This window comes from Momordica charantia (assembly GCF_013281855.1).
Source record: "Momordica charantia cultivar OHB3-1 chromosome 5 unlocalized genomic scaffold, Mcharantia_2.0 BLBB01000005.1, whole genome shotgun sequence".
NCBI lineage: Eukaryota > Viridiplantae > Streptophyta > Magnoliopsida > Cucurbitales > Cucurbitaceae > Momordica > Momordica charantia.
Window position 1 is genome coordinate 22,084,469 of NW_028275163.1, and position 24,821 is coordinate 22,109,289.

Consider the following 24,821-nt stretch of genomic DNA (forward strand, 5'->3'; position numbering starts at 1 on the left):
TTATATATATATATAGTGAAGTTGTGCAAACTTGAGTTTACATTTGGTGGGTGAGTTTATTTGTTCTAGACTCTGGATTTGTTAATCTAACAAAAATTGTATTAAATTAGATATTGAAATCCTACTTGCTAGTTTATAAATTTATAATTTTCTTTTACAAATATTATAAACTCACATATCAAACACAAATTACATTAATCAAGTTTCTATAACTAAATTTTCCTATACCATCCAAATACGACAATTCTAAGGTTTCAAACTTTATGCTACAAAAATTTACTATCAAGATTGTGAAGCACCCAAACTCACCTAAGTCGAAGCTGAACTTTGGACTAAAAGCTTGAGAGAAGAAACAATCTGAAAATAGTAATCAATGTCTAATTTATTGGAGTATAATCCATCGAATTATTTCTCTCCAAATTAACATACTTTATCACTGATTTTATCTAACGTTTCAAGAGAAATTTTATAGAATCGTCCTGCCATAATATCTTAATTTATTGAATACTTAGACTTTCCAACCAAGTCTTATTAGACAAACATCCACTTCAATTCTACACCAACCCATGAGAATAATAATCAATATCTATTTGTATTCATCACACCAAACACTACACCAATTAAAAAAGAAATATGCATCAATTACCAATGACACATGAATATATATTGTATAATATTAATATAAGAGCATATATTTTCATATATAACACAGCAAATTAGTCACTATATGAAAAACTCACCGAAATCACATTATTGCTCTTATTTCCCTATCAAAATATGGAATTCTAAAAAAAATGACATTATACACATGAAATCAAACTTTAAATCTATTTTATAATCTCCATATTCAAAGATACCAAAAAAGTATAATCATATAAAACTCAATTAAACCAGTAAAATAAATTATCAAAATCAAAATTTCATTGGTTGACAAAAAATAAGACTTAATTAGGAGAGATTGATGGAGATTTTGGAAGCATGAACTGGTTTGTTCTTTTTTATAATTATAAAAAGTGCAAAAAACAACTTTTTTTTAATAAAAAAAAATTTGTGGGGTATTTTTCATGGGAGGGAGCTGTGGAAAGCAACTTTGTTCACACGTTGGCAACACGGAACGGTCAAATAAAACCTATGGTTAACGACATATATATTTAATTATGATAAAGTAATTAATTTATCTATTTATGTTAACAACAAAGTCTTGTTTAGACAAATATTTAATATTGGCCACGAGAGAGATAGCCTATATCTTCAAACTAGAGATGTCAACCCTTTTGATGAACAAACATTATAATTGGTAAAGTTTAATTAATTTAAATTTTTTGTTGTACTAAAAAAGTTTTTCATTATAAAATCATTAAGAATGAAAATATCAATTAGTTGAGTGATATATTATTATTATTATTTTGTTTTTTTATTTTGGAAAAAACCATGAAATATATTGTTACTGTCTAATCTCAATTATATTATTAAATCACCAAAAGTTCAAGTAGCTAGATTGAGCAATATTTGATTAAAAAATTTCAACTTGAGCTTAACTTAGCTGTAAATTTACATCTGTCTTTGACTAAGAGATTATAAGTTCCAATCTCTCCACCTCACTTACTGTACTAAAAAAAATTTGATTAACTATTATTCCAATATATATATATATATATATATATATATATATATATATATAATCTGAGTTAATCTGATTTTTCTATAGAGAGATGTTGGAGTTTTTTAATTATTGATTAATTTGATGATTTAAAATGTAATTAAAATTTTGAAATTTTCTATTAAAAAAAAAGGAAAATATATATATATTTTTTTTCCTTTAAAAATCTGACAGGTTTGCACAGAATACATATATTAGATACTAAAGGATATATATTGGATACTATTCGAATAATAATGTTTAATTTAATTAATTTTTAAAAATTGAACACGTATGCCAACAGTATTTTTATTTATTTTATATTTATAAAAAAATATTGTTGAAGTCTTAACCAATTTTTATAAACAAAAAATCTTTTTTTCTAGCACACAAAAAAAATCTTTAAAAATTATTTCTATTTTAAAAGATACTAGATAGTAATAAAATAAAAGCCAATAACTTTAAACTCGGTAACAATGGACACTTATTTCTAATTAATAAATGAAAATGTAGAAAGTTGTTTATAAATAAATGAAATTTAAAACAAAATCTTAATTAGTAATCAATATAAAAGTGACCCCAATCCACGCGTCAAATCTCAATTCACCAAGATTTATGGGTCCACCCGCGTAGTAGATTACGTAGACACATTCGTAATCAAAAGCCCAAATGAAAAATTATAATTAAAAGAAAAAAAAAAGAGTTTTTCTCCAAATTTTCCTCTTTCTTAAAAAGAAAAGAAAATAAACCATTTTAAGCCCACTCAGAAAAAAAAACAAAAGCCGTTTATTTCTCCTTTTTTCTAATAAAATAAATAAAATAAAATTTTAATAGTGCTTTTATTTTCTCTCTACACGCCCAAGTGAACGTGGGTTTGAGGAGAGAGAGGTTCTGTTTCGTGTTTATATAAACAAATCCTTCACTTTGTTTTCATTCTCAAACCTCCCTTCTTCAAGGAGATCACTCTTTAAAATTCTTAAACAAAGTTCTAGAGAGAGAGAGAGAGAGAGAACACAAAAAACTGTTAGAGAGAGAAAAAAATGGAAGAGACAAAGTCCAGATTCAAGAGGATCTGTGTTTTTTGTGGAAGCAGTTCTGGGAAGAAAGCTAGCTATCAATCTGCTGCTGTTGAACTTGGCCAAGAACTGGTACTTTCTCTCTCTAAAATTCTGGGTTTTAAGATCCAAAGCCTCTGGATTTTTCTTGCATGTTCATTTATTTTTATAAATTCTTTATGGGTTTCGCATTTTCTTCAAAACCCACTCGTAAAAATTCCATCTTTTTGATAAAGAAAGTTCCAATTTTGGATTTTGTTGCATAATTAAGTAGATCGTGTATTGACCTTGAGAACCAACTTTAGCCATTTTGACAAAAGAGATTCCATTGTGTTTCTTTAATCAAAGTCTTTTTGAAATGTTTTTTCGAATCAAATTTACCGTAATCCATCGGCGGCTTAAGCTCGCTCGGGGAGTTGGAGAATATGGTTTATGTTTATGAGAGAGAGGGGACAGTGAGGTTCTAGCTGTAACCTGCCTGTCAGTTGAGCAGCCTTATTGCATGATCTGAAGAAGAAGTTTTAAAGTTTTAATTTTTTTTAAATGGGGAAATGGAATTAATAAATTTAGGAGTTGCATTAATATTTCAACTTGGGGAGATTAAACCCAAAAACGTGCTGGCTTTGATATGATGACAGTTTGTTTTCTTCACTCTCTTCTATGCTCATTTTTCCTTATAATTCCTTCATTTCATTTCCCAATTCCCATGATTATATTATTGGAAATGAAAAACCTTTCGATTTTTCTGATGGAATTTGTTTGTTTGGGGGTTTAATGATTTGACAGTGCGACACGTGTTAATGTGTTTTTGGATTTACGATGTTTTTTTTTTGGAAGGTGGAGAGAAGAATTGATCTTGTTTATGGAGGTGGGAGCGTGGGATTGATGGGTCTTGTTTCTCAGGCTGTTCATGATGGCGGGCGCCATGTTCTAGGGTTTGTTTCTCTCTCTCTCTCTAAATTTCTTGATTATTTCATGTCCTAAAGACAAGACATCATTTTGATGCAACTTTAGTTTCTTCTTTTTGGGTATATTGATCCTTTTTGGTCTGTTTTTTTCGTATACTTTGCGTCTCAAACAAACTTAATTTGCTTTGCGTTTGTTTATAACATATGTTGTTTCATCTTTTGTCCAAAAGTATCCTACTTTCAACTTGGGTTTTAGATTTTTTTAAAAGTTTAGCTTAACTAATTAAGGTATCACGTCTCTATGTATATTTTTAAAAAATGATTAAAACGAGGCAAGTGTCATTAATCTCTCTCTTTCATACAATTAATTTACAGCCAAGTTCTTGTCTGGAAAGAGATGGAGCTTTTCACGAATCCACTCGAAAAGGCAAACATTTGGGGTTCGAATGTTGGGTTTTTGAATTAATCACGAGGTGTGTCTTGTGGATTTTATGTTGTCCACTCCATTTGTTGGGGACAAAAAAGCTCATGTTTTTTTGCTGTGGAAATTCATTCCTTTTTTTTTGTTTTGTTTTTTTGTGGAACATGGAAGTCGACCTTTTTTTTTTTAATTTCATTATTGTTTAATTTGTTGAGAACTTAAGATAATTATGGCTTTTGAGCTAAATATCTACTCCATCTGTTAAACATTTCTAGGAAATTTATCAAACATTTGTCTTAAATACGGTCGCTAATCTTTGTGACTTGGATTGTTTTGCAGAGTAATTCCAAGAACCCTAATGCCTGTGGAGGTACTTTAATCAAACTTTCAGAATTATTACATTCAATTTCCCATTAGGTGTCTAAATATTTTGATATGCGTTTAGATAACTGGAGAGACGGTAGGAGAAGTGAAACCGGTGTCGGATATGCACCAAAGAAAGGCCGAGATGGCACGACAAGCGGATGCTTTCATCGCTCTACCCGGTACTCATTGATCAATGGACATTATATGTCGACGTTCTTTGAGTTCTTTCGATCTGAATTCAGTAAATTTAACGACTTTTTTGTGCATACAAATCCAAATTACAGGAGGATACGGCACGCTCGAAGAGCTTCTCGAAGTGATTACATGGGCACAACTCGGAATCCATCGAAAGCCAGTGAGTACCAAAAAGATCCTCACTTTGCAGTTTCCTTTTCAAATTTATCCATTTTTGTGTGAACAAAAAGTGAACATACTTTGCCTTAGCCACATTAAAATTCAACAACTTTTCACTCAAATGGCAGACAATCGAAACATTTGGTCTCAGCCATAGACGACATGTCGTGTTCAAGCCATAATAATGATATAAAACTCCCCATTGTCTGTGTTGAAAACTTTTGAAATCATCATTAGCCCTTTCACATGATAATCCATGTTCTTCTTGCTTGGGCCTCCATTTTATAATTCCATGATTATTAGCCCTATGATTTCCCATGTCTTTTGGAGAGAACATCCAATTTTTCTCAACACCCTTTTTGTTAAAATGGATCATAAATCCCAGCCGACCGACGCAGTCTCGACCGGGTTGGGTTTGGTCAAGAAGTTCGATATATGGATAAAGGGCCAACCAAACTACTAACCCTTGGGATTTTTAGAATCAAAACATGTGATTCTCAATTCCAACTCACATGGGAAAGATTTCCAAAGTCCCCCAATAATCATAACACAATTATGAAATAGGGAAATTAAATTGGTGGTCAAACAAAGAAATATGATTTGTGTAAACAGTGATTAAGAACATAATTAATTAATTAAAGTAATGATTAAATAAATTGCAGGTGGGACTGTTAAATGTGGATGGATATTACAATTCTCTGCTGTGTTTCATCGATAAGGCAGTTGATGAAGGCTTTGTCTCGCCAACTGCACGTCGTATTATCGTGTCTGCCCCAACTGCCAAGCTTTTAGTCAGACAACTTGAGGTATTAATTATTATTTTGTTATTTATATTTTCTGTTCTAATTAATTACTTTTTAAATTATTTATATATATTTTTAAGTGTTTGGGGTACCCCTACGGCTACAGTTTCCAATTTCTACGGAGAGGGTTTTAATTTGGTTTTTGAGGCTTTGGTTATGGTGTAATTACATTGGGTGGGACTGAATAATTTAATAATTAGAAAGTGGCCCCTAGAGAATGGGGAATTTGTGGTTGGGGATTAATTTAATTTAATTTAAGTGTGTTTTTTTGTGGTAATTACGACAGGAATACGTACCGGAGTACGACGAGATAACGTCACAGTTGGTGTGGGAAGATGTTGACAGGAGAAGTTACGTGGCCGAATCAGAGATCGCCACGTAATGAATGGAAGCTTGGTCAAAGTCTTTGTGGGGGTGTTTTGTCGTTACATGGGTATATAATATTTTTATATATATTTATCAGCAAAGCATGTGATCTTTGCATAGGGCAGCAACTTCCAACACTGGGAACTATCCTTCTTTTTCTTTTCCTTTTTTTGTGTGGGTATTTTGGTCATTTTATGTATACGTGTTGGAAGTTCAGAAAAAAGAAAAATGGAAATAGAAAGGAAACTTTTTCTTCTTTTTTGAAATGTTTTTTTGGAATATAATTTACACATAGTGTGGATCATTGAATCGAAGCTCTAATTAATTTTATAGTATTTTATGTACTCGTTGAATTACGACAAGAGAAATGTAATTATTTTTGAAGGAGATGAGGAAAATTTTGTCATAGTGGATTTTTTTTCTCTCTTCTTTTTGACTATTATAAAACTACTGGCAAAATATGAAGCTTTTTTTTTTTCTTTTCATAAGAATCTATACTTTCTACAAGGGATTCGTTAGTCATAAAATTCTCTTATTTAAATCAAATATAAAATAAATATTTTCTTTTACTTTTTAAGATGATGGATGTATTTCTCATGACTTTAAAAAAAGTGGGAAAAAAACACTATAGGGAATAAAATGAAAAATTGCATCATAGTAATTTGACTTTGAAGTAATGAATGGTGGTGGTGGGTGTGGGCATGTGAGGCACATGTTTAATCATTAATGTCCCAATAATAAAGCATATAACTTTGTATTAATTCCATGATAGATTGTGTGTTAAGCAATCAAACCAAGTGTAACTTGTCCAAATTCTTTCTCTATCTTCAGTTTTGGGTGAAGACTCAAAAAACAAAAGATAATATGCTTTCCCCCAAAATCAAGCATAAAAATTCCATATGTAATCTTATTTGTTTATAGTGGACTCCTTTTACCTAAAATGGGTTGAATTTTACCCCAAATTTATAAGTTTTGACTATCTTGATCCTATGATAGGAATTTTATATTATATAGATTCAAATTTCAAACAAGGAGAAAGGTTCTACGCAGCTCACAAAGAACATTGGAATGTTTTATCTTAATTTTTCTACATTTGAAATGGTTTTAACTAAAAGCTTGCAGGGCTATCATCCAGTTGGCTCTCCTCTTCTATTTCCACCTCCAAAATTTCCTGCATCAACAACTACTTAAACTATCGTCCTATCAAACCAAAACCAATCAAATTTTGAACACAAGATATATCTCAAGTTTATATCAACTCACATATTCTTCTAATTACTTTTTTAAAAATTATTGCCATATTTGAGATAATGAATTAGGCAATTCTAGGAATAGAAAAAGGAAAAATTCACATACATCAAATGAATGATGAGGGAGATTCATCATATTAGGATGCCCTTGGCAAATGGCAAGGCACTTTTAACACATGATAAAGCCACCAAAGTACTAGCAAAAAAAATAAAAAGATACTTTAGATGCACCTTACTATTTGGAGGTATGTCAAAGATATGAGTTTTGATCAAATGTATTTCATTTTTTTTTTTTTTTGTTCAATCATAATTTTAGGACGCTTCACTTGACTTTTAAAAAAATACAAGAACCAAAAATTTTCAAAGCATACGAGAGTGAGGGGAGAGACTTACAGGTATTCTGTTCTTCAGATAGTTGCCCACACGAGCCACAACAGTGGAGCGTTTGTGCCAAAATCGGCCTCTCAGACTAATCTTCACAAAAGGTCCGTCCAGTTCTGCCAGTTCTACCACTCCTGAATCGCTTTCTCCTCTCAATTTCTCAATCCGACTACAAATATGGAATTTCGTAGAGGCAGAGGAGAAACTCGCAAACCTGTAATGCCGACGGAGGCGTCGAAGATCTGCGCCAGCTCCAACCGAGCCTCCACCAGTGCCTCTCTCACGTTCTCCTCCGTCAGATCCAGAGGCCGTTGATTTGGAACTGCCGCTGCCCAAACGCTGAGTTTCGATCTCCTCGATTCCAGCCGCGAATGTGCCGCCGGAAGCGGTCTCAAATTCGATCTCGATGGAGGCGTCAAGAAGGCGGCGACGGCGACCGGCGTCGGCGTCGGCGTCGGAGGCGGAGGCGGAGATGATGCGATGTTGTGGTGGCCGGGAAATGGCGCCGCCGACCGCATCCTGATTCTTCTTCTCCTTTTCGCTCGTTTCCTAATGCGAAATGAGAAGATGAGGGAGGGCTCGATTTCTTCTGCAACGTGTGGCTCACATTCCACAATCCGACTTTTCTTTTCACTGTTTTTTAAAAAAGGAAGTAAAATTAGCAAATTCTTTCCCAGTATAAATCAATTGATATTCAGTTATCACGATCGATCGATTTACATAAACGTATCGATTATCATGATCAGTCGTTAACATAATTTTTTCACACTATCAATTCGATTGATTTGGATTTTGGGTAGAAAGAATTTTAGCATCGATATCAAATCAATCCAGCTACAAGCGATAAATTCATTTCACTTTCAATACTTCCAACATGGTGATTGATTCAAATCCATCTTCATTTTGGCCTGAAGAGTATCAGAATTACGTCCAGACTTTAATAACCAGAACAGTTCATCACATCACAAGAATGAATCTTGCAGAGTTAATCCGAGGATAATTGAAACGGAAGATTCAGTACATTTTAGAGTTCGTCAACAGAGCTAGATGCAAGTAGAAATTCAAGGGCCTGAAACCGTTAATGACATTGCAAATCCGGATTGTAATTCTACAAAACAAACTATTTGCCTACAGCCTATCGATTTATTGCTGCTTCGTTCATCTAAAGATGAGAAATTGAACACTCTATATCCAATGGCTCGAGCCTCTTTAACCGATTTGTTCCACAAGCGGCACAATCAAAATTTAAACAACTGAAATGGCAATGGGCATCGCACCAAACTCGAACTTTTTAGATCGCCTCACACATTTAAGCAATAGCAGAGAAGTACTCTTTGCTACCCTTGGGGTCTGGCTTCATCGACTTCTCCCCGGGTTTCCATCCAGCTGGGCAAACTTCGTCGGGGTTCTCCTGCACATATTGCAAGGCCTGGAACAAAACATGAGAGAGTAGGAAGTGAGATCAAGAGGCCTTGATATCAATAAAAAATAATCTCTTCATTAGCTAATGCAATTACTTGGAGAGTTCTCTTTGTCTCATCTACACTTCGACCAATGGCAAGATTGTTTATTGTGGAGTGTTGGATAATTCCTTCCTTGTCAATTATGAAAAGGCCCCTCAATGCAATGCCCTAGCACATTGAAATGTTGTCGGGTAAAGGTTAGGTAAAGAAATTACATAGATGCCACTTCTGTATAATCGATAGCAGACAGGGAAAGTTGAATAATGATAAAGCATCCGCACAACATTTATCAGAATACAACATGCAACAATGATTATTTACATGAAATCAACAGCTTTGAACGAATCACACAGCTTGTACTTTGATTTTCTCACAGTAACGTCAATCCACTTCTAGATTACATCAACTCAGGCAAGAATCCACTAGCATTAAAGAATTACATCAAATTGATAAACCAGAAACTCATGAAATGTTTCAGCTCCAGGTATTTGGGTCCACAAGGTCTCGAGTCCAAGAGACTTGGACCACTGAACCAAATCTGTGACAAACATTGCAGTTGTTCTTGTTCCAAGAATCTTATCGTTCCAGTTTTTTTTTTTTCCCCCTCAACAATTCATCGTGCTGAATTGTAGAAATTTGAAAAACGGCTTTATGGTAGAGGTCTAAATACATACAAATAAGGGAGAGGGGGGGGGGGGGGGGGGGGGGGGGGGAAATGGTTTTATGGTAACAATAGAAACGTGGGAAATGTGCAATATTAGAATCATTACTAATAGGTAAATCATGTAAATGTAATGTATATGGGATTAACTAGTCTTAAATGCTACAGGCTCCAGAAGACAAAACATTAGGACATTTTCATACCTGATCCGGGATCAGCACACCATAAGATTTTGAAATAGACTTGGTGACATCAGAAACCAGTGGATACTGAAGATCACCAAGGCCACCAGACTTTCTATCAGTTTGGACCCAAGCAAGATGTGAGAACTGCAAAAAGGATTCCATTAATATCACCACAATTCACAACTGAAGCAAACCATCTAATTTTAAGTAATAGAAGCAGAATTCCACCCAAACAAAACTTCTTTGCAAAAGGATCTCATTATTGAAAATGAGTCGCAAGTAGCCAACTTACAACACTATCAATAGACACACCCAAAACTTCAGTGTTAAGCTGCTTAAACTCTTCATACCGGTCACTGAAGGCAGTAATTTCTACAAAATAAGAGATATAAGAAACTTAAGTTCAAAGCAATTCTAATCACTATTTGCTGAACTTCGATTTGGAGTAGTTTAGTGCCAACAAACCTGTGGGACAAACAAATGTAAAGTCCAACGGGTAGAAAAAGAGAATCACATATTTCTTCCCAATGTACTCGGAAAGTTTAACCTGAAACCATGGCACATTAGATAATTTGTGAAGATGCAGGGCAGCAAGTAAACATGGAACAATATAACTCCTGAACAAAAGCATTGCATCTCGGAAGAAAATGCTTTATTGGCTTTTTGATCGATAAATCAACTACCGCCTTAGAAACTTGACAAAATAGATGAGAAGTGCGGCTGCCAGGTTGTAGATTATCCATTTAAGTACACATTCCTTTCAGATTCCTCAATATGCAAAACAAATTCATCATGAACTACCTTGATAAATTCCTGGTCAAAAACTGCCTCGGCCTCAAAATCAGGTGCTTGATTTCCAACCAAAGGAAGTTCGCTCTGTACAAGTGAAGAGACTGTAAGAAGTGGAATCCTCGAATAAGAACTTCACAAATCAACGCCCTAATTGTTCCTCTCCCGCAAATATTCAAATATTGATAACTTATACAACGAATTCATCGCATTATCTCACAGCCTCAAAGTAGAGTGGAGTAAAAGAATCGAAGTGAGCAGAATCACTTACAGAAGCGCGGACGGCAAAGCTCCGTCTGGGAGGAGTTCCACGGGAGGAGGAGAGGGAACGAGGAGCAGAAGGGAGGAAGGAGCTGCGGAGGCCGACGAAGGATTTGGGGAGCGCTAGGGTTCGAGAGAAGGGAGCGGAAGCAATGGGAGGGGTGGACTTGGCGGGGAAAGCGGAGGGGTTGGAGGAGATGAGAGCGGTGGAGGCGGCGGAGCAAGCCATAGGAGAGGAAGAAGCTGGAATCTGGATTCTGCAGCAGAAGTCTGAGGCGCAGAAATGGCGACGAGAGGATAAGTAGAGAGAGGGAAGCGCTTGGTTTGCAGACTGGATAACTGCCTCGCGCTACCCTCCACTCACACACTTTCGAGGGCAATCGCTGGGAATATCCATTTTTCTACCTTTTACAGAAAACGGAACACGAGGGGTAGTATAGTAATTTCTCGTCTGCATTTGGGCTTAGCCCATTGACAAGTTGGTAGATCTCGGGCCGATGGCCCATTTCTTCAGTGCCATCCATTTCACTACTCCACGTCTCCAACTATTTTCTGTTTTTGCAAATATTTTTTTGTAATTTGAAAAACTATATAATTTTAATCTATTTTTATTAGTATATTCATTTCAATTAAATGTTTTGTTAAAGTTTTTTTAGTACGACATGTGGAGATAGAAGATCCAACTCACAATCCGCTTTGACAAATATTGTTAAAATTCAAAAAAACAAAAATGGGGTAGTATTAAAAATATAAGAACACCAAAATAAAATTCAAACTTTTTTCTTTTTATTCTGAACGTCGCTTACATAAAAATAAAAATATATCTTCAGAAATAAAAAAAAAAACGTGAATCAGTAAAACCCAAACTATTTAATAAATATTCCAAAGACTTTAAAATACATTTTGATATAAAATATTTGCTACTTTGTGCGCCTATTATTTATTATTTACAAGTGCAGTGGTGGAATCTACTCAATTTTCTCTTCATGTATGGAGGATCCTAAGATGGTAGCCGCAAGAATTTTTCTTGAGATATTATAAATATTATACTAAATAATGGATTTTTTTTTAATTATGATTTTTTCTTATTTCACTTTCACTTTAAATATTTACATGTTGGTTAAGTGTATATACAATATTTGGTTAGGCTGAATTTTTTAGGTAAGAGAGTAATAATCCAAGATGAGAAAAGATACATTGAAAATTTATTAAATAAAGAAAATTGAAGTGAATGATCGGTTTGGTAATATTCCTATTTCTTGTTTTTGTTTCTTCATTTTTTAATGAAGAAAAACTAATTACATGACTCTAACATTTATGAATTCAAGTATGATGAACCAAAATTTTTATTTATGTTTTGGAACAAATTGGAAATTAGAACCAGAGAGAAGAAACTTGTTTGAGTTGTTTCCAAAATTTCTATACAATTGTGATAATGTTTCAAAATACGAAGAAACAAGAAACAAAATTAGTTGCAAAATGTTTAGATTTCTTTAAAAAATTGGAAACGGGAACGTTACCAAACGGGCTCTAAATGTTTTACAAAAAACAAAACGATGGAAGTAGTACTCTGTCGGAGTTAAAAGCTTGAACAAATGTTGGTGTCTAAAATAACAAACATCAAGAAGTGCAAGAAAAAGGAGGATAAGTATGTTGGGAATAATAATACTAAATAATAAGACGAACAAAGAGAATAAAGAAGATGGACAAAACTCAGAGAATAAAGAAATAGAACAAAGGAGAATCGTTGGTAGTCCTTCAATTTGTTGTTATTTTCATCTTTTAATTTTTACTATTTCCATTTTCTTTTAACTTTTGACCATTTTTAAAAAAATCGTGTTAAAAAAACATCTTACCTAAAATATTTATGTTTAGCTAGCTACAATTTACAAATACTTTTCAAATAAGTTTTGAGCTTGAAAGTGGTTTGTAAAAAATCATTGATACTTAACAGGAACTTAGAAAATGTTGTTAAGCTTAACCTGTGTTTGTGATTTGAAATTCAAGAAATGATTTAAAATTGTTTATCTTATTTTGAACGAGAATGATTTGAAAAGACCCAAATTAGATTTCTTTGTTTGGATATTCACTGAAAATGAAAAGAAAATACAATTTTTACTAATTAGTCTAAATTTATTAATTAGAAATTAAAATATGACAATGTTGAATAGGTAATTTACTTGAGAAGTCTATCAAATCCAAAAAAAATCCTACCATTTTAATCTGGAAATTTTTTTAACTAGAAATAGGATTTGAAGTCGAGTAAGATTTCAAATAATTCAAAATCATGTGGTACCAAACAATCGAATTCATTTGAAATCTATCCGGATTTTTAATTCCTTTAAAATCCGAGGAATTAAACCGAGCATAAATCTCTCTGGCTTGTATTTCAAAGTCGCAAACAATCGAATTCATTTGAAATCTATCCGGATTTTAAATTCCTTCAAAATCCGAGAAATCAAACAGAGCATAAATCTCTCAGGCTTGTATTTCAAACTCGCCTCAACCATAAGTAATATCTTCCATTCTTTTAGCCCATGTGCAAACATTAACCCTACTTTTTTTTTCCTTTGCAAAACCAATAATTTTTTACTCATACGTCGTCAAGTGTATAGACCGCCTCTACCCTAATAGACGGAGTGTGTCCTTCGTATTTATTGAGATGCTGCTACTCATAGCGTTGAATCACAACGAAATTTCTCATGTTCGTAGGGTCACAGCCCTGCTCATTTTCAATTCCAATTTCTTCTCACTGCTACTTGACTCACAATGTGGTGATTCAAAGTATCTAAATAATTATTTTTCGATATGTTATACAAACTTAAGATTTTCTTACTCATCTAAACATATACGTTGCATAAACTCAAATGAGATTCGAGTCTGAAAGTCGTGTTTAAAATATTATTCGACGCACGCTATTGACGAAAAGTCGTACTTCGTCGCAAAAGAGTTTCAGCGACATGCTTTCAAGAACGATTATGGTTTATTTTATCTTTCCACAATGAAATAATTTCATCACTAAAAGTATTATTGGGGATGGGAATGGGCAATTGGATTGGAAGGATGAGTAAGAGAAGGAAGCATTGCATTATGTGGCATTCTTAAAGCCACAAACAAAAGAACCCCAAAATTAAAGAAAGCAGGTGGAAAATGGATGGGCATAGATAGAGATTGATGATGAATGATAAAATGCCTTTGGCTTTGATTCCACAGTGACACATTGCCAATTGCCAACCCGCTTATTTTCTCCACACCAACCACGTTTGGTTTTCTTTTTCATCATGTGACGTTGTTAACCACATTTCTCTCTCTTAGTTGTCAAATATGTAACGGTGAAGAGAACAAAGTTCCTCCTCATAGTTGAGGACTAGGAGGCAAGTATATTTTTCTTAGTTTATTGTTTATTGTTTTTCGTTTTTAATTTTTGAGAAACATTGTTTTTGTTTCTCGTTTCTTAAAAACCGTTCCTCATTTTTAAGAAACGTTTCTAACCTCGTGTAAAATTTTAGAAAAAACAAAAACAAATTTTTTGTTTCTTGTTCATGTTTCAAGATTTTTTTTTTCCAAAATATATAGATAAAAACATTATTTTAACATTTTTATTTTTAAAATGCATAATAGAATCAAAAAATAAATATAACATAAAAATATTGAAAATTTAAATTTCATATAAAACTTTGACAAAAAATGATTATCAAACATGTTTATATTTTTTTCAATAAAAACAAAAGAACAAAAGAAGAAATGTTTTTTTCTTGATGGAAAAAGCTGAAACCAGAAATAAAAAACAAAAAGTGAAAAACCAGAAATAAAAAATAGAAATGTTACCAAACAGATTCTTAAAAATTCAATTTTGAGTTGTCACATTTGACTATCAATTTCATTCGAGAGATGGCGATGAGTTATGTCTAGAATTGACTTTAATTAAATTTTTCGTTTTGTGATCTCTATTATATTTGGTTGCCTCTCCATTTTAGAGCTCAACTTGATAATTGTTTCACAATCAATCGAGAGGTCACATTACTTGTATTATTTTCATGGCCCATCCTCCCTCTTAATATTATTTTCCATAGACTTTTTGCCTACCCCAAGTCATGAGACAGTAAGACCAGCCCATGGAGCATTTCTGAGCACATAGTTTTTACCATACTACCACCATAAATTCTAACAGAAAAAGGATAATTTTTTTAAAAAAAGTTGCATATATAGGAAGATAAATCATATTAATTGAAATAAATAAATTGTCAGTCTATCTCTTTTGTCTTAAAAATACTAGTTTCAACTTTCGAGTATTAATAATTGATCTTTTCATACTTTTACTGTACAACCAAAAGGTAATATTAGCAGAATATTTTGGTATATTAGTGATATTTTCAGCGGTATTTGAATTTTTCAAATGTAAATTTCAAAAAGTCATATATGTATGTAAATTGGATATGTGAGTAATTACACTTAAATTATCTTTAAGTTTTAAAGTTGTTTTTTAATTTCTTTTTTCTTTAAACCCATCAAATTCCAGCCGTTTCCTTTTTCTGTGGTCAATTGTTAAATTGAGGAAAAAATAATAGAAAAAATAATTTTAATGTCTTAAAAAGCTAGAGACAAAAAATCTAATAACAACTGTTATGAGATAGGAAATGACAGATAAAGGATGAAACAAAATCAAGGGGACATCCGCGAAGGCCAAGCTAGGCCGAGCAGGGCTCGATTCCGATCCCTGCTCAGCGTCAAGCCCTCTCTGTTGTTGGATACGTTCCAGCCCGTAGGCCCACACGTATCATAACCCAGTGAGTCTGACGATCGTGAGATAACCTAGAGTTGGGAATTCGTGAAACCCTAGGGGGAGGATCCACCATAAATAAGAGGGGAGCCACCCATTGAAGGTAAGCAAACACACACGCCAAGTACTCTTACTTGCTTGATTATTCAACCATAGCTGACTTAGGTATCGGAATCCGTGACAATAGTCACGCCGGTTTAGTGTTACTCGATTTTGTAGGTATTCAATCTCTTGATTATCGAGTTTAGTGCACATTTTGGAGAGGATCGAGAAGACCAAAATCCAAACACTGACGACAACAAAATCATATCATGACATCACATGAATTGTCACATTATCAAACTCACTCTTACCAAGAAATTCTCTTCCTAAAAATTGATCATCGATATTGATTTTTCTTTCTTGTAGTTTGGTTGATATGAAACTTTAGAAATTAGATCATATTTGTTCCAGTATTTGGAAATCACTGTGAATAAAAAATAATTGCAAATAATTCTTAAACCGAACATTCAACCATGCAATTAAATGGGTTTGTTAGATCATATATATAATTTTACCAAGTCACAAAACTTTTTTTTTAATCAAATATTGCATTTAATATGATATATGTCTTCAGCCTTCATGTCACCATATATTATAACACAATCAAGTTGAACCACAAAAATATTTCCTTGAAAACAACATTTATTTGATTCAATGTTGAAAGAGACCAGACTGTAAAATTAAATCAAGAAGAGCTCCTTGTTGGTCATTACCAAGATTAATTAAATTTGGTAATCATATTTTAAATCGTATCTTCGAACAGGAAGAAAATATGCTTCGAGCACCTAAAGATAAAAATACAATTTTCTGTAGTGGAAGAAAACAATTAAATATTCAAAGTTTCTTCGGAATTTGAATAATAATATTAGTTTATCAATTTCTATTTGCCCTTTTTTGACATTTAAAAGAAAAAGTTGGGAGCGCCAATGGAGACTATTTTTTTAGTGCAATAATTGCTTTTATAATGCGATTACGTGCCACCCACATACGGCGCCGTTTTGGTTTTGTTTTTGTTCTCTTCTCTTCGTTTCATTTTTTAGCTGAACTCCCCCACTCTCTCTCCTCTCCTCGCCAATTTTCTCTCTCTAACTCTCTGTCTCTCTGCCGCCATGGACGAGAGCTCCGGTCTAAACCCAGACCCCCCGCCGCCGCCGTCGTCAAATCCCCGCCGTAGAAACTCCATCACGGTGCCCGTCGTCGTGCCATCTAAACTGAACCTTTTCGCCGCCGCCGCCGGCACGAAATCAACGCATTCGCCGCCGTTACCGCTGGCTTTCGAGCTCGTCCCCCTCAAATCCTCCTCCTATCCTTCCCTTGTCTACACTTCTCTGAGAGACATTTTGCCCTCCGCCACCGCCATCAACTCGCCCACCGCCGCCTCTGCAGCAAATTCCGGCTACGAGATCTCGATCCGCAACCGCCTCGTGAAGCAGGCGGCGTGGGCCTATCTTCAGCCCATGTCCTCCTCTCCGGGCTCCTCAGGACCCCACCTCCTCCGCCGTCTCTGGCTCCGATTCTCCGCCTGTCTCAGCTTCCTCAATCTGCGGATCATTTCCAACATAACCCACGCTTTTGATCGGATATTTCACGTTGTTGGAGTCAGTTTTGTCAGTTAAAATGGTGGTCGGAACTGGAAGGAACACAACTGATCAGCTTCTCTTTGACTGAATGAAATCATCTGTTTTCTATTCTATTCTGTGTATTAATAAATTATATACAACCCCTATGAGCAGAGTCAAAGAAGGAGAAGAAACAAACAAAAAAATTGGGATGTAAATGTTTGAAGAAATTTTCCAAAAAGAAATCTATCCTTTTTGTTTCTTCCTTTGGTTGGGGATTTTTTTTTTTTTTTGTACAGTTTCTTTAGCAACTTCTAGTGGTTTTGTTTCGATCCTCTGAATCGAGCTTGGTTGTGGTTTTGACCTTCATAAATATAGTTCGTTTGGTCATGGAGGGGAAATTGCGCATCGAATTCCTCCGCCGTGGTTGAGGAACGCCTATTGCTGGAGCCGAGCAGAGCAGGGGCACTTGGAAGAAACCACTTCTTGGCCTTACTCTTGCTCGAGTCTCTGGTCTGCCTTGGAGGCTTGTGGAAGAACGAGGGAAGGTCATTAGGCGGCGGCGGTGGCGGCGGCGGAGGCGGCTGTGGGGGCGCGCTTGGACGTGGATGATGCTCGTTCCTCTGCAAAATGTCAATTTTATCTCTAATTAAATGGATAATCAATGCTATAACTAGGTTCTAGACTTGTAGTCCTAGTAAAGGTTTCTGTAAATGGTCTCAAGGCAATGGAAAATAAGTGTTTTTGGTTCTTATTTGCTACTAAAACTAAATGGGGATGATTCCCAAACCCTTCAGAAAGAAGTATTAGAAGGCTACCCTGGCTTGTGGGGCGGCGGCTGCAGGCCTAGAGGACTGAGAAGCCATGTAGTTTATAACTTGGAGGAATGCAGATTGGCTCAGCTCAGTACAGTTTTTCCAGTAGAAGATGGCCAAATCCCAGGCCTTGACTCTCCAATCCACCAGCTTCTGTTCAATATCTGTTTCATGCTTATCTACAAATGGCCGTAGCAACATTTCGAACACATAGCCTGATCCCTGCATTATTTTATCCCCCATTAACAAACAGATCAGGACCAGTTGTGCTCTGAATGTAAGTTGTGTTCTGAATGAAAACTGTTACGTACTATTCATAGATTTTGTGCAATACATATGTCCTGTTTTATTTCTTCTTGTTCTTAAACTAGTGTCATAAGAATTCAACCAAAAACTTGTTGAGTATTCATTATCCAACAAGTTTTATATACTAAAAAACAAAAAATGTTCTTAGGAAATTGAAGTCAATTTTTTTAGTGCTCATCTCAAATAGGAACCTCAAATCCCATCAATTACAAATAGTCCTCCGCTTGCACATAGTTCATGTTTAGTCAAGTTTTAAAATCAACATTTTAGTTGTTGTAGTTGAGAAAGTGATTATAATTATAAATAGTCCTTATTTGTTTTGTTGTTGGCCTAACAAAAAGATGTTATGACAATATATCTTTTGTCCTTAAAATTTGGACTTAGTTACTATTAAATCTCCAGAATGTCAAAATCAATACTTTAGTTCCCAAAATTGTTAAGGAAATGATTGTAAATAGTCGTTAATTAACCTACCAGAAAATTTGACATAAGACAGTTAAGTAGTGATTTAAGAATTGGATAACATGTATATTTTATTTCCCATTTCTACAAGATCATCAAAAAGCATAGAGCGTGTTAAGTTCAATTATATTACATTATATCAGTTTCTTACCTTGGTCTTTGGATACCACAAGTAGATAAAAAGAGCCAGCTTCAATTCTCCGTACATGGGCAACCTTGCAAAAGTTTCGGACCATAAAATTTTAAGCACAGGTGAAATGATGAAAGATGCAAACACAACACAAATTCCTTAGCGAGAAAAAAAAAAAAAGGAGAAAAGAATGCTTCACATACCATGCGACTAAAGTGTCAGCAATCCTCTCAACTACTGTTAGAATGGCCACAATGATCCTGCAAGAAATTAAATTAAATAAATAGGCATTCAATTCAAAAATAAAAAGTAATGCAATAAAAAACAAAGTGGAGTGAAAGCTACTCAAATCCATGTTCAAAGCAGACAAAGGCAAAGGCCAAAGCCAAAGCAATAAAGAGTTTCAAGAAAACCCTTTCCACTGTTATTCCCAAATACAAAAATCTAAGGTGATCACCATCATTCATCAAACTTGCACATGTAAATAAGTGACAATCAGAAGGACTATAAGGTAATTCGATAAACAAACGCTTGTTTATTAAGAGAAACAATAAAATAATCGGGTCAACAGCTACAGATTAGGGCACGAACTACCAACAATTCCATCAAATCGAAGTGCGGAAATTAATGGATGCGTTCTCACCAAAATTGACACCAGAATCGAAGCTCCTGGACCTCAATCCGGCTCTTCACCACCGTTTTGTAGCACTGAAACGCCGGATATGCGTAGCCAAACAGCATCCTGCATTGATCATCAAGCATTTATATAAATAGAATTAGAAAAACCAGAGAATCTGTTTTCGAAGAACTTACAGAAGGCATCGAACCATAAGATCTCCCAACATTGCGAATCGCTGGAACAGAATCAATTTCCGCCAAATTGGACCTGAAACAGAGTTGAAGAACAAAGCACAGAGCATATTCAAAAACTGAATGAAGCGGAGAGCGAGTCAGGATAGTCCCGAAGGCACAACACAACAGAAATGAATTCACCTTATCGGAGAAGAAACACGGCCAGTCGATTCAGCGAGTATTATCCCATCAGAAACGGCGGCAGAGTCCAGAACTGTGAAAGAACAAGAAAGAAGAGCGGGGGGAATGGAGTTTGAAGGATTTGAGATGGCGTGGAAGAAATGAATGATGGAGAGGAAGAGAAGGAGAAGCTTGGGAGATGAAATATGGTTATGGAGTTGTTAGAGAGAGAAAGTAAGAGGAGAGAGAGAAAGAGAGGAGAGTTTTTAAAAGAGGGGTTTCTTGCGGCGGACGCCTTCGTCGTTCTCTTGCACGCGATTCAGTCAGAGCGAGCGGAGGGGATTTTTTGGAATTCTTTAAAAGCAGTTTGGTTCTTCTTCCGGCAGTTATTGGGAGGCTAATTTGGTCATTTCGCTCTCCCCTGCTCTCGAATATGGAAAAGACAGACCTTGCTTTGCTTGTGGCATTCCATTTATTGGATTAATTTCTCTCTTTTCATTCTTTTTCCTTTTTTTTTTCCAAATATTATTTTTTGTTATCTTTTTCTTTTATCATTTTTAATATTTATTGTTATTAAAATGTGATTATATCTCAATTGATGTTCTAAAGTTTGAATTAGAACTAACCTGAATCAAAAATATTAGAGCCAAATAGAAATTATAGAAAAACATTCATTAATTTTATTTGATTATCAATTGCGTCAACAAGATTAAAAGAGAAGTTATGATGAATTTTAAACTAAAAATCAAATCAATTGAGCACTCTAAAGTCGTATTAATAGAATTGGCGGTAGAAGCTAAGTAAAATAGGATCTAAAGTTCAAAATTGGAATGCCACACCATAAAATAATTTGAACAAAAAGCAAAAGAAGCAACTTTATGAGTTGCTTTGTTTGAACACCATCGAACACATGGACGAACTGAATGTTAGTGAAATTCCTGGCCAACTTTTGGCAGTCCTCTGCCCAAACACTAGAATCACAACAAGTTCTAAACTCCTTATGGAGAAGATTGATCAATTGACGGGAATCAGACTCAAATTACACAGACTGAAGATTTAATCTGGTTGTTGTTCGAAGGCCTTCTAGTAGAGCAAGAGTTTCAATGCTCAATGGATCATACTACGCTTCATACATTTTCTATTTTAAAATATTTACAATTCATTTCCTCATATATCATTTTTTCGCATGTATAATCACTTATGTTTGGAGTAAGTCACATTAATCTACTAAATAGATAGTTGTGTTATCGTCAATGTCTAAGTTTTGAAAAATACATAAACGACACTATCATCAACTCTCCAAGCCACCGTTGCGAAAATTTAGCCTCTTTCATTTATGCCAATCACACCAATACCCGTTCTGAAAATGTTAGTCTTCAAGCAGCATCTACGTTGAATTTGTAATATAACTTTAAATGGATCGTTTCTTAACGTGACTTCAACATTTTTTTATTTTATTTTAGAATATGTGAGAGAGTAATTCAGACTTATAATTTAGGAAGAGAAGTATCGATGGCTAATCACTTCAGCTTTTCACAATTTTGATATTGATTCTTAATTCATATTTGACAAAATTTTGCTTTATTGTTTTCACTCCTCACAAACTTTTGTCATTTCTTCTTTATAATCTATTTAAATAAAGCTACTAAAAAAACAATATAACGTGGGAAATAGACTCATGTCAAATAAAAATTTGTATTTGTATATATATATATTATTCTTTATTTTTATTTTTTGTAATTTTCACGCGTAAGTTATTTGAATTAGTCATTGTGGGTATTTAATTTAAATTTGAAAACATCATAACGTAACCAGGAAGAAATTGAATTTATCATATAAAATTTAGAGATACGCAAGATGAGTTCAAAAAGAAAATAAAAAAAAGACCTCAATCTCCAAATTCCAAACATGCCCCTAGCTTGGGAGACTCGAAATTAAATAACACCTAGGAAATAACGCTTAAATTTCTTTTTTTTTTTTTAAATTATTTTTAAGAAATTGTTGTAGTTAGTTGACCATCTTCTTCCCACTTTCCCCTAATCTTCCAATTATTACAAATTAGCAGTTGAAAGTTTTTTTATTACTGAAAAGTAACCCCAAACTTCCATCAATACTCGACAGCGACAATCAAATTTCTTGCTTTTGAGTTTTGACCCTATCTTTCGTTTTCCTTAACTAACCACCTTAAAATAATAGTTTCTGTACTATTTTATTTCTTGAAAATTATATCTCAATTTTTTTGTTATGTTTTTACATATTAAAAATACACTTGAATTTTTTAGTCAAATTCCAAAAATAAAAACAAAATTTGAAAAACTTACTCATTAGCTTAGATTTTAAAAGTAGAGTACAAAAGATACCATAGTGAAAATGTGTTTATAAGTTTAATTTCCAAAACAAACAAAAAAATAAAATGATTATCAAGTGGGCCTTAATCATTAAATTTTAGTTTGTAACGATTTAGTCTCTATATATTTTAATTAGACAATCTGTTCTTATTTTGTAAAATGTTTGTGAAGATTTAATGGAGTTGTTTACACGTGCATATCAATAAATTTATTAAAGATCAAATGTATTTAACAAAGCCATTGAAAAACAAATGTATTAACAAAGATTAAATCATTACATAATAAAAAGTAGCACTTTATTTTGATGAAATTTTTTATGCTAAGATCTAAATTGTTACCCACTAAACTTTAATGTTACAATGATTAAAAAAAGGAAAATAAAAGTTTATAGTTCTCCCTCCAAGTATTTATAAGAGAATTTATGTACTTTCTTCTTTTAAAGTGGCCTAATTTCTTGGTATCGTGTAAGTTTATCATTAATCAATTTCAACGTTAAAAAAAACGATATATATAATAAAAAGAAAAGTTGACACACAAAACACTAAATTAAAACTCTTTAAACAACGGGGATTAAATAGACAAAACACCCAAACATAAAAGCTACTAAAACATACATACATGCATATAATAATACTATCTATTCTTGTTTGTGTGTGGGAGTGTAAACCTAGAGAAACAATACCAAGGTGCGATTATCACCCATCTTCCTATTGTGACCACCACTAAAAATTTGACAGCTCTTTATTTCTTCAAATTATATAAAATATATCTCGTTTTATCCATTTACCTTTTCCTACCTATCACAAATTTAATGACAATGTGATGACCAATAAACATCTAAGTATGTTTCGATTTAGAAGATAATCGAGAAGCAGCAACGTAGTTAAAGAGTCGGAGTGCTGCAGATTGGCTCAACTCAGTACAATTGTTCCAATAGAAAATGGCCAAATCCCAGGCCTTGGCTCTCAAGTCCACCAGCATCTGTTCTATATCTTTTTCATGCCCATCTACCAATGGCCGCAACAACACCTCGAACACATACTCTGATCCCTGAATTGTTTCATAACGATTTAAGTTTTCAATTCTCTGATTTTAGAATTCTAATTGCCTGGAACCACACATTTGAATCTTTTAAGTAAACTTTAGAAACTAATTTTTCTTTTTGATTTTTAAAATTTAGCTTTTAGATTTAAAAAAAAAAAGTAGGGGAAAAAAATAAAATGATTATTAAATTTCTATTATCTTATCCCGATAACCCTCATGTTTAAAAGTTTTTTTTAAGGGACATTAATTATTTCACATAAAACTTGCACTTAACTTATTTTATTGCTCATTTTATGGGCCCAAGTCTTACCCATATAATTTTAGTCAAACTACCTTTTTATCCTCAAATTTGAATTGGATTCCTATTTAGTTTCTGATTTTAAAATCTAGCATATTTAGAGTGAATTTGACCTACTTTCTCATTTAAACCCCTTTTTATACATATATTTTTTCGCAAAACATTTTTCTTGATTAAAATATTATGTGTTGGTTACGTTCTTTTTAAAGGTAATTTTAATTACTAGTTTGTTTGATTGTACTATATCCAAGGGTGATTCATACATTTACAAAAGTTAAATTATCAAAAAGTGACTAAATTAGTGATTACCGAATCAATCGCACTTGACTTTGATAATCAGCCTAAAAGTAATTCTGGAAGGAATGATTATAACCCAATTTGATTATTTGAAAAATGATTTTCATTTGTGGTCAAACACTCCAGATTCTGGAAAAAAAAAATACTATGACCCTCCAAAGTCACTTAGAAAATTAATCCAAACGCAGATCACTTGGATAACCGTAGAGTGTTTCAAGTTTCAATATAATACCTGAGTAATTAAGGTTCAAATTATGAGATGAATTATGTGTGATTTTGTTACCTTGTCCTGTGGATACCATAAGGCGATAAAGAGAGCCAGCTTCAATTCTCCATACATGGGCACCCTAATTGGCAACAGAATTTTGAGCATAAATTAGGTGAAAATGATGATGAAATAGGAAGAAAGAAAGGTAGAGATATATATTATTACTATTTACCATCCTATAAAAGTGTCAGCAATCCTCTCAAACACTGTCAAAATAGCCACAATGATCCAAAATTTACACCAATATTGAAGCTCTTGAACCTCAATTTGGGTCTTCACCACCGATTTGTAGCACTGAAACGCTGGATATGCATACCCAATCACCAACCTGCACCCAATAAGTCACCATATTCAAATTCATTACAAAACTCACACCCACAAAAAACGAAAAAAAAAACCCAGATACAGAAGGAATTTGAATTACAGGAGGAATCTAGCCATCAAGTCTCCCAACATTTTTGAATCTTCGCTTGAAGAAACACAATTGTTCTAACAGATCGATCAGCTGAAGAAAGAAGTTTAGAAAAGAGCGTTTTTTTCTTGCAGCAGCGACTTCGTCTTCCTTCTCTGGCCGAGGAAAATATTATTAATTTAAATG

The 24,821-nt window shown here is 33.8% G+C and overlaps 6 protein-coding genes across 8 annotated transcripts; 2 read left to right on the forward strand and 4 right to left on the reverse strand.

Annotated features, from left to right (window-relative positions):
- The first annotated feature begins 2,537 nt into the window (after window positions 1-2,537).
- LOG7 (Putative lysine decarboxylase family protein) lies at window positions 2,538-6,029 on the forward strand. Its single transcript, XM_022288887.2, has 7 exons — window positions 2,538-2,787; window positions 3,532-3,629; window positions 4,363-4,393; window positions 4,469-4,568; window positions 4,674-4,744; window positions 5,406-5,549; window positions 5,833-6,029. The coding sequence occupies exons 1-7, from the start codon at window positions 2,680-2,682 to the stop codon at window positions 5,926-5,928; spliced, it is 648 nt and encodes a 215-aa protein (XP_022144579.1). The 5' UTR covers window positions 2,538-2,679; the 3' UTR covers window positions 5,929-6,029.
- LOC111014231 (uncharacterized) lies at window positions 5,297-8,212 on the reverse strand. 3 transcript variants are annotated; one of them, XR_015790666.1, is made up of 4 exons: window positions 7,758-8,212; window positions 7,556-7,677; window positions 7,269-7,358; window positions 6,901-7,083 (listed from the first exon to the last, which is right to left on the reverse strand). XR_015790666.1 is itself a non-coding variant. In XM_088123556.1 (3 exons), exons 1-3 carry the CDS (start codon window positions 8,059-8,061, stop codon window positions 5,503-5,505), a joined length of 444 nt encoding a protein of 147 aa, XP_087979682.1. In that variant the 5' UTR covers window positions 8,062-8,211; the 3' UTR covers window positions 5,297-5,502. The 3 variants fall into 3 exon arrangements, 2 of the variants coding, with proteins under 2 accessions (XP_087979682.1, XP_087979683.1); XM_088123556.1 differs by lacking the exons at window positions 6,901-7,083; window positions 7,269-7,358 and adding an exon at window positions 5,297-5,520 and having other exon boundaries at window positions 7,758-8,211; XM_088123557.1 differs by lacking the exon at window positions 7,269-7,358 and having other exon boundaries at window positions 7,758-8,185.
- Window positions 8,213-8,459: 247 nt separating this feature from the next.
- LOC111014305 (2-Cys peroxiredoxin BAS1, chloroplastic) lies at window positions 8,460-11,282 on the reverse strand. The gene is made up of 7 exons (XM_022288984.2): window positions 10,913-11,282; window positions 10,654-10,728; window positions 10,318-10,399; window positions 10,145-10,224; window positions 9,871-9,996; window positions 9,061-9,174; window positions 8,460-8,972 (listed from the first exon to the last, which is right to left on the reverse strand). The coding sequence occupies exons 1-7, from the start codon at window positions 11,129-11,131 to the stop codon at window positions 8,853-8,855; spliced, it is 816 nt and encodes a 271-aa protein (XP_022144676.1). The 5' UTR covers window positions 11,132-11,282; the 3' UTR covers window positions 8,460-8,852.
- Window positions 11,283-16,640: 5,358 nt separating this feature from the next.
- On the forward strand, window positions 16,641-17,549 carry LOC111014307 (uncharacterized). Its single transcript, XM_022288987.2, has one exon. It carries the CDS (start codon window positions 16,834-16,836, stop codon window positions 17,338-17,340), a length of 507 nt encoding a protein of 168 aa, XP_022144679.1. The 5' UTR covers window positions 16,641-16,833; the 3' UTR covers window positions 17,341-17,549.
- LOC111014306 (putative HVA22-like protein g) lies at window positions 17,546-20,365 on the reverse strand. The gene is made up of 7 exons (XM_022288985.2): window positions 19,990-20,365; window positions 19,810-19,882; window positions 19,640-19,738; window positions 19,200-19,256; window positions 19,018-19,081; window positions 18,102-18,320; window positions 17,546-17,906 (listed from the first exon to the last, which is right to left on the reverse strand). Exons 2-7 carry the CDS (start codon window positions 19,839-19,841, stop codon window positions 17,598-17,600), a joined length of 780 nt encoding a protein of 259 aa, XP_022144677.1. The 5' UTR covers window positions 19,842-19,882; window positions 19,990-20,365; the 3' UTR covers window positions 17,546-17,597.
- A 2,674-nt stretch (window positions 20,366-23,039) lies between these two features.
- Window positions 23,040-24,821, reverse strand: LOC111014354 (HVA22-like protein j). Its single transcript, XM_022289044.2, has 4 exons — window positions 24,648-24,821; window positions 24,396-24,551; window positions 24,239-24,302; window positions 23,040-23,366 (listed from the first exon to the last, which is right to left on the reverse strand). Exons 1-4 carry the CDS (start codon window positions 24,677-24,679, stop codon window positions 23,154-23,156), a joined length of 465 nt encoding a protein of 154 aa, XP_022144736.1. The 5' UTR covers window positions 24,680-24,821; the 3' UTR covers window positions 23,040-23,153.

Bases quoted from the DNA above. Each gene is read 5' to 3' on its own strand.
- LOC111014231 (XM_088123557.1), bottom strand. From the start codon at position 8,061: ATGCGGTCGGCGGCGCCATTTCCCGGCCACCACAACATCGCATCATCT. The intron at 7,678-7,757 runs GTTTGCGAGTTT...AAAGCGATTCAG, and splicing joins CGCCTCCGTCGGCATTACAG to GAGTGGTAGAACTGGCAGAA. The intron at 7,084-7,555 runs GTAAGTCTCTCC...TTGTTGATGCAG, and splicing joins ATCTGAAGAACAGAATACCT to GAAATTTTGGAGGTGGAAAT.
- LOC111014307 (XM_022288987.2), top strand. From the start codon at position 16,834: ATGGACGAGAGCTCCGGTCTAAACCCAGACCCCCCGCCGCCGCCGTCG.
- LOC111014306 (XM_022288985.2), bottom strand. From the start codon at position 19,841: ATGTTGGGAGATCTTATGGTTCGATGCCTTCT. The intron at 19,739-19,809 runs GTAAGTTCTTCG...TGATCAATGCAG, and splicing joins CTTATGGTTCGATGCCTTCT to GATGCTGTTTGGCTACGCAT. The intron at 19,257-19,639 runs GTGAGAACGCAT...AATTTCTTGCAG, and splicing joins CGATTCTGGTGTCAATTTTG to GATCATTGTGGCCATTCTAA.
- LOC111014305 (XM_022288984.2), bottom strand. From the start codon at position 11,131: ATGGCTTGCTCCGCCGCCTCCACCGCTCTCATCTCCTCCAACCCCTCC. The intron at 10,225-10,317 runs GTTTGTTGGCAC...CTTATTTTGTAG, and splicing joins TACATTTGTTTGTCCCACAG to AAATTACTGCCTTCAGTGAC. The intron at 9,997-10,144 runs GTAAGTTGGCTA...TCCTTTTTGCAG, and splicing joins GTGTGTCTATTGATAGTGTT to TTCTCACATCTTGCTTGGGT.
- LOG7 (XM_022288887.2), top strand. From the start codon at position 2,680: ATGGAAGAGACAAAGTCCAGATTCAAGAGGATCTGTGTTTTTTGTGGA. The intron at 4,569-4,673 runs GTACTCATTGAT...TCCAAATTACAG, and splicing joins TGCTTTCATCGCTCTACCCG to GAGGATACGGCACGCTCGAA. The intron at 4,745-5,405 runs GTGAGTACCAAA...AATAAATTGCAG, and splicing joins TCGGAATCCATCGAAAGCCA to GTGGGACTGTTAAATGTGGA.
- LOC111014354 (XM_022289044.2), bottom strand. From the start codon at position 24,679: ATGTTGGGAGACTTGATGGCTAGATTCCTCCT. The intron at 24,552-24,647 runs GTAATTCAAATT...TATTGGGTGCAG, and splicing joins TTGATGGCTAGATTCCTCCT to GTTGGTGATTGGGTATGCAT. The intron at 23,367-24,238 runs GTAACAAAATCA...GAAACAATTCAG, and splicing joins TATGGTATCCACAGGACAAG to GGATCAGAGTATGTGTTCGA.